At 60.5% G+C, this 7,495-nt stretch overlaps 1 protein-coding gene across 4 annotated transcripts; it reads right to left on the minus strand.

Moving 5' to 3' along the window:
- Nucleotides 1-437: 437 nt before the first annotated feature.
- Nucleotides 438-5,118, minus strand: OGFOD2 (2-oxoglutarate and iron dependent oxygenase domain containing 2). Of its 4 annotated transcripts, none has more exons than XM_077875397.1 (7): nt 4,939-5,117; nt 4,572-4,628; nt 3,808-3,921; nt 3,620-3,719; nt 2,030-2,157; nt 1,533-1,790; nt 438-1,473 (listed from the first exon to the last, which is right to left on the minus strand). In XM_077875397.1, the coding sequence occupies exons 1-7, from the start codon at nt 5,068-5,070 to the stop codon at nt 1,192-1,194; spliced, it is 1,071 nt and encodes a 356-aa protein (XP_077731523.1). In that variant the 5' UTR covers nt 5,071-5,117; the 3' UTR covers nt 438-1,191. The 4 variants fall into 4 exon arrangements, with proteins under 4 accessions (XP_077731523.1, XP_077731525.1, XP_077731522.1 ...); XM_077875399.1 differs by having other exon boundaries at nt 438-1,458; nt 4,939-5,116; XM_077875396.1 differs by having other exon boundaries at nt 438-1,790; nt 4,939-5,118.
- Between the last annotated feature and the right edge of the window lie 2,377 nt (nt 5,119-7,495).

Raw genomic sequence — 7,495 nt, forward strand, 5'->3', positions numbered from 1 at the left:
CGCCGCCTTTAGTCCTGAAGCCCCGGGTTCCGTTTCCCGGGCAGCCCCAGAAACGGAGTCTGGCTCGCGCACCTCCCGAAGAGGGAAGCTGGGGATCCAGGCTGGCACCCCCGCCCCCAGCCTCTGCCGCAGCCTGCCCTCGTCTCCGGTCACCCTTCCCGCGCGCCCGCAGCACCCCCACCTGCCATAGAGCCAGGGCGGGGACCCCCGTGATGAGTGCCCCACAGGCCTGTCCAGAGGGGGCAGCCGAGGCTCCGCTCCAGCTGATTGCTCCCAGATCCTCCCACCCTCCCAGGGAAGGCAGAACTCAAGATTGCAGAATGGAAACCCCTGGATTGCAAATGTACAACCCAAACCCGGCACAGCTGCACCCTTCATCCGATTTGGGGGCTGCCCAGTTGCAGATTTTTCAGTAATAATGACAGCAAACACAGAGGCCTGCTATAAAGCACTTTATGAACGTTAAGGCATTTGACTTTCACAACAGCTTTAGGAGATAAGTACTTTCCAGGAGAGGAAACTGAGGCACAGAGAAGTCATGTGGCTGCCCCACAATCGCACCCCTGGACGCAGCAGAATTAGAACTTGAACCCAGGCAGTCTAGCTCCAGGGTCCCTGCTCTTAAGCCCTTAACACCAACTGCAAGTTGCTAGTCGGTGTCTCACTGAAATTCCCTTTATAGACAGACACCCTCCACCCCAACCATGGTGCCCAAGGCTAACTCACTCCTGTACTCTGGAAGGTTCCTTTGGCCACTGGGAGCCACCTGCCCTGGAGACGGAGGTCTGGGAAGTGACTGCCACCTCCTCACCCCCCAGCCCAGACACACCCTGTGGCCGCACTGATGCAGGGCACACACTGCTAGGTCTATGCCCCAGAGCACTCCCTGGAATTAAGCTGAGGCTGGCTGCCCTTTGAAACTACATCTTGGCTTAGCTCCTTTCCACCCTGTCCTCCTTCTCCTGAAGGTGTTCCCTCAACAAACCACCTGCCCAGGAATCCCTGTCTCAGGCTCTGGCTCCAACAAACCTGACCTAAGACAGCCTGTCTGCCGAAAGAATGACACAGAAGCTTGTGTGTCTTTTTGAACCAAAAAGTGCCTGAGGGCTGAGGGAGTTTATTCCTGTCCCACCCAACCCTAGGAGGCAGAGCCCTGGCCTGCCACGCTACCCCCACGTAGCCCGACCTGGCTCAAGTCAGCATGCACACATCCACAGCGGTGGGCTCCTCGCGGGTGAAGCCATCGCCGAAGCCCTCGTCGTCGTCCACCAGGTCGGGTTTGCGGCAGCACATGGGGCACAGGCGGTTGCGCACAGCAGAGGCCCGAAGCCAGATGACGAGGTTCCAGCGCTCACCTGTGCCCAGGGGCCGGGCCCCATGCAGCTGGCCGCCCCGGTGCAGGATGCCCTGGCCCACCACATGCTCCACTTCCAGGGGCCTGGCCAGGGCTGACGGTGCCTGCAGACAGCTGGGCTGAGGCCTGGGCATTCCTGGCTGCCCCAGGCCCTGCCCCGTGGGTTACACACACTAACCTGGAAGAGGCCCCCGAAGTACAGGGCACCCCCAGTGAAGGTCTTGCCGAGGGCCACGTTGAGGGTGAGCTCAGCATTATCATAGTGGCAGCCTAGCTCGCGGTCCTGGCCAAGTGCGTATTTGACCACGAAGGCACGGTGGCTGTCCAGCCAACCCCCACCACAGTCTGGGTACAGCAGCGCCATCAGTGGCTGCAGGAAGCGCTCCCGCAGTGGTGTCACCAGAGGCTCATCCAGGCCTAGCTCGTGCAACAGCACCTGGGAGGGGGGCACCCCCAGGGGGTCAGCAGGGAAACTGACAGGGCCTACCCCCTGGGTCCCTGGGGGAATCTCTTACCAAGGACAGTGTTAACGTGTTGTGTTTTGCAGATATTTCATAATAATCCTGCCATGACCTCACTTTACAGACGGGGAAACTGAGACACCCAACAGGGCCCAACACCTCTCCAGCACTGCAGGTACATCCCCTCAGACCCCAGTGTCCCTGCCTCACCCACCCCATAGTTGTTCATGGTGTTGGGTCTTCCCTTGGGCATGTCTGACTGCTCAAAGTGCTCCAGCTCCTCCAGCAGGGCCCGGCAGAATGGTGCTGTGAACACGGGCAGCCGGTAGATCCGCTTCTCCCCTGCAAAGGGATGGAAAGTCTTTGGCTAGGAGCTCCCGTGTGCAGCTGTCTCCTCATAAGCTGTGTGAGCCTAGGCATGCCTTGTGACTTCCCTCAGCCTCAGTTTCCTCACCAGCACAATGGGGATAACGCGGGCACCCACCTCTCAGGGCTGTTGTGACCATTACTGACAGAATGTGTGGGCAGAAGGGAGGCCTATTCCTGGGCCCCCTTATTCATTCCTGGGGCTTCTCATCCTGTTTCCACAGGTGCCCACATGTCTAGCCTCTAGACTCAGATGTGAGTTCTCATGAGGCCCAGAGATGGGAAGGGATTAGCCCTGTGACATCCAGCAGGCCAGTGATGGGAGCCAAGCAGGGACCACAGAGCCAGCATCAGGCTTTCTCTGCATGGCTCCCCATGAGTGCACCCCAACTGGAGTGCCTCTTGGAGCCTCTGTTCCCCACATAGGAAGGTTGAGGGGGGCCGTTCCTCCTTGCCGGGCCCTGTTAGGGGAGGCCAGGGTCAGGATGGAAATGCAAAGACTTCTTGGCAGATGCACCAGTGCCTTGGGGTAGGGGGTTTGTAGGCCCCCACATCAGCCAACTCACAGCCTGGCCCAGCCCCACCTGGACAACCTCCACACAATCTCCACTTTTGGGAAGTGGGTGGGAATGAGGAGGGGCCCCCCAGGCTGGGAGGGAAGGTTTCATTCACATTCCATCCTGTGCCTCACAAGAGGCACAAGCTTCACAAGGGAAGCAACACTGTACACCCATCTCCCCACAGGACCCCCAGACCTAGGAATAACAGCAACCATAAGATAAGAAAACCGTTGCTGCATACCATGCACCCAGCCCATTAGGCATATTACCTCACTTAATCACGCTTTAAGAGACGGGTGTTACTTGTGCTCCCATTTCACAGATGATGACACAGAGGCAGAGATTAAGGAATCTGGGAGGGCTGGCACTTCCTACCTGGCTTAGCCAGTAGGAGAGCCACAGGCAGGAGAGATGGGTCATTTCTGAGCTTGGCGTGGCTTTGTGCCTCTGCTCAAGGCCACAGCAGCTAGCTAGCAGCCTCTCTCCCACAGCTCCAGGTCGTGGCAGGTTCTAGAAACTTCACTCCTGCCCACTTCTCCAGGTCTATGGATAGGACTGTCTGCTCCTCACCCTGCTGTTAGTCCTGGTCCTTCCCCATTCCCTACTGACCAATGAATTCAGCACACACGGGTCTCAGTTGTCCCTAACTTCTTCAGTGCCCTCTCCTACTGCCCCCAGCAGGCTCACACCTGACACAGGTACTGAGTATGTGTTGGGCAAGTGAGTAGGTGAACACAGATGCCCTGCTCCTGGCAGGTCAGTACCACCTCTTCTAGCTTCTGCCAGTTTGGGTTTTGGAGGCAGACATGGCGGAGGAGGGACCCCAGTGCCCTGCCCCCTTGTCCTAGTCCTACTAGGTGACGGAGCCAAGACCTCACCAGACACCATCTCTAGCCGCTGGAGAAGGCCTTCGAGGTCTGCACCTGGTGATGCGCTGTACTCAGCTGCAGCCAAAAACTCAGGGGCCAGAGCCTCATCCTGTAGGCAGAACACACCAGCTGTGGGGCACACAGACCCCAGTCCTGGATGCCTCCACCTCCTTCAGTAACCTGCCCCTGCCAGGTACCTGCAGTGTGTTGTAGAGGTCAGGCCGCGCCGGGTGGTAGGAGCTCGAAATGAGGGCTTTCCTGGCGGCGGACTCCTGCCCCAGCCGCTGCCGCCGCTCTACCTCCTGCTCAAGCTGGGGTAGCACAGAGCCTGGTTACCATGATGGGTCCTCCCATCCCCCCCACCACCAAGGACATTGTACAGAAGAGGAAAGTGAGGCTCAGGAAGGCAAAAGCAGGACCTGGGTTGCAAGCTAAGCCTCCCTACACTAACCTGGGTGTATCACGGTAAACGGCAAGTGCCAAGCTATTAGCTGAAGGAACAACCTCCTGCAAGGGGGCCCCGGGATGCACCATTCAGAGCCTGGCTGGGATGGGAGCCCCTGGATACGGGAAACAGAATCCCAGCCAAGTCTCCTGATCCAGGGGCTGCAGGGGGCTCACCTAGGAAGTTTCCCCAAACCAACACCACCACTCCCCTCACCCCACGCCCACCCCCGTGAGCACGGAGACAGAAGATGGGTAGCGGCAGCTCTGGCACCAGCCAAAGGGGGGCTGGGTGAAGAGATGAAGAGGCGGGGGCCTGGCAGTCCTGGGCGGGAGCTCAGCTCCACCTGCTGAGAAACCTTGGCACTTTCGGCTTTCTCTTCCTGGTGCTGCAGTGAGGGGCACAGGAAGCGGGAAGGGGAGGCCTAAGGCTGGCAGGACCCCTCCCACCGCTAATGAGGACGGGGCTCGGCGGCCGGCTGCGTGCGGAGGGATGGTGGAGGCTGGGGAATGTCACCTCTCCCAACAGCTCCTGGAAGTCCTTGGGGCTGACACACCCTCGGCTGCGCAGGATCTGAGAGCAGAAGGTCCAGTCAGCCCGACTGTGTGATCGCGTAAGCAAGTCACCGAACGTCCCTGGGCCTCAGTTACCCTCGGTGAGGGGGAGACGAGAGCCTCGAGGAGCAGGGTTCCCAGCTGCTGCTAGTAACCGCACCCAGAGCGCCCTAAGCACTCTGCAGGTATGGTCACGACAGCCCCACCAAGGAGAGACTACTATCCGTCCCTGGTGACGGCGAAAAGACCCGAGACGCCCAGAACTTGTCCCTGTCGCTGTCAGAGCTGAGCAGCACGATGTCTCCGCATAGCCAGTGGAGGCCACTCACCCGGCCGTAGTCCCGGAGCAGCTGCTGCTCGCCCTGGAAGCGCACGTGGAGCCGGTAGCGCGCTACGTACAAGTTCTCGGTGCAGAAGCAGGCGCAGCGGCAGAAACGCCGCGGGGCCCGGGCCGTCGCCATGGTGAGGAGGCGCGTGCCGCCCCCCGGCTTCCGGAGGAGCACTTCCGGCGCGGCCCCAGCCGGAGGGGCGGGGCCCGCGGGGCGGGGAGGGGCGGGGCTCCCCGGCCAGGGCCCGTCCCGAATTCCCGAGTGCAGAGGAGAACGAAGGCTCCGCCTCAGAGTTTCCCGGTCCACCGGGCGGGGACTCGCCCGCTCAGTGCGCAGAGAGGCTGCCCGAGTCACAGCCTCCCCGGCCGAGGACGCGTTGGGAGGTGGAACGCCAAGGCCTTGCGCTCCAACGCCGCCTCCCCTCTCCTGCTCCGAGCTTCTGAGGAGGGAGCCGGCGCCAGCGGCCCGTAGAGGAGCTCCGGGCTCCGACCTGCCCCCAGCTAGCGCCCAGCCCGCTCTGCGTGCGAGCGCGGGCGGGCCATTCTTCCCGGGTCCCTGTGGTCCGGCGCTCTCGGGCCGCCGCCGCCGCGACCTCGGGATGCGCTCGGGCCGGCGCGACTTCCGGGGGCCGTGCCCGAGGGCTCGCGTGGGGGCGGGAGCAGGGGTGCGGCCGCGAGGAGGGATGAGTCTTGCTCCCGGAGCGCGCGCCCTTCCCGCGGGGAGACCGGGGTCGCTGCTGCGTACCCGGCCTCGGGGACGCCCGCACCCTGGTCGGCCGCGCACCGGCGGGCTCGGGCCGCAGCGTCCCGGGAGGACGCTTGGGCGGCAGAACCCCGTTGCTCAGATGGGAGACCCGAGGCTCAGAGTCGGGGGCGAAGTCGTGCCCCCCGCCCTGGGAGTTCCGCCCCTGGCTCGGCAAGTGCGGGGACGGGGGTGGGGAGGAGGACCCGGGCCTCGAGCCCCCAGCCCTGAGCCGGGGTAACACCGGGATAACCAGGTGACCGCAGATGGGGACTCCTGCTTGCCGATCGTCCGCTTGTCGCCGTCCGCCCGTCCGTGGGGCACAGCTCGCAGCGAGGCCCTCTTCCGTCCGCCTGTTACGGATGGGGAAACCGGCCCAGAGAGGGGGCGACCTGCCCCAGGCTCCACCGCCACAGGCGTTCTCTGAGTGGTTGGATTATGCGGGATTCGGATTTTCTCTTTGTGCTTGTTAGCGTTTATTTTCTTGATGCTTCCCCGGGTGTATACACAGGCTTACACCCACACACTCAGACAGACACACCCTTATGTGCTCACCCATGCTCACACACCGTCACAGGCATTGTCATGCTATTGACACACTCACACCCACTCATACCCAACACTTCTCGTACAGTCACAGCTGCATGCTCACTCACACACCCGACACACTCCTGTGCACCCGCACACACCTGTCACCCACCACGCTCACACATCCAGCACAACCCTGGTTCCTCCTAGCTCTGTGGTGAATTCAGCCCCAAGACCCGCCTTTTGCTTCTACTGAAGCCCCAGGGCCCCAGAGGGAGATGGGAAACCCTCACATCCTGTGCAGTGGTGTCAGGCCATCCTCTCCCGGTGTCTCCACCAGCATATTTGGGGGTCCAAGTCTCCCACCACCAGCTCAGGGGGCTGGGAGAAGGCTTCTGCTCTCTTCCTACACCACCAGCCCGATTGGCTTTCACACTGGCTGGCCACGGGCAGCAGGACCATCCTGAGTGTGGGTGTTTTGCATGTGAGCTTGTGAAGTGACAAATAAGGTCCCCACTCTTCTGAAGCTCAGTCAAGGTGCAGAGACAGGAGTAAGCAAGGAAACATCCATGATCAAGTTATTTTCATTCAGTCCTAAGCACTGGGAAGACAAGCTAGGTGACAGGGTGGTGAGTGCCTGGAGGTGTCCACTTGAGGCAGGATGGCCAGAGAAAGCCTCCCAAAGAGTGACATTTCAGCTGAGCTCCAACCACCGCAGCAAGATCTGGCAGGAAAGGGTTCTAGGCAGGGGAACTAAAAGTGCAAAGCCCCTACAGTGGGATGAGCTTGCTATGCTTGCAGAACAGCAAGGCACACAAGAGGGTAAGCCCTAGGGAAGGAGGCCAGTGTGGTATTCAGACCAAATCACTGGGCTTAGGAAACCACTGTTAACATTTTGGATTTTACTCTACCTGTGGAGGGAAGCTGCCTAATTCTCACAACGAACATTATGAGGGAGGAATTATCCCCACTTTATAGAAGATCAGAGAGGTTGAATGGCCCACCCAAGGCTACACAGCTCACAAGTAGTGGAGTCTAGAATGCAACAGGAGTCTGTTTCTGTCTCCGTCGGTGCCCCTTCCCCTCCTCAGACAATACATCTAGGTTACTAGCCCACTTCTGGAGGTACCAGCCTTCCTCAAGGCGGGAGAATGACCTTCGAGGGTCACCTTCCCCTTCAACGACCCAGCTCCTCCAGCATGGAACTGTGTGGCCTGAGAAGATGTTTAAACTTTCACAGGTGTCTTGATTGCCCAGTGATAGTGAAGGGCCCTGCTGTCCAGGAAAG

Source organism: Canis aureus, chromosome 27 (genome assembly GCF_053574225.1).
Source record: "Canis aureus isolate CA01 chromosome 27, VMU_Caureus_v.1.0, whole genome shotgun sequence".
Classification (NCBI taxonomy): Eukaryota; Metazoa; Chordata; class Mammalia; order Carnivora; family Canidae; genus Canis; species Canis aureus.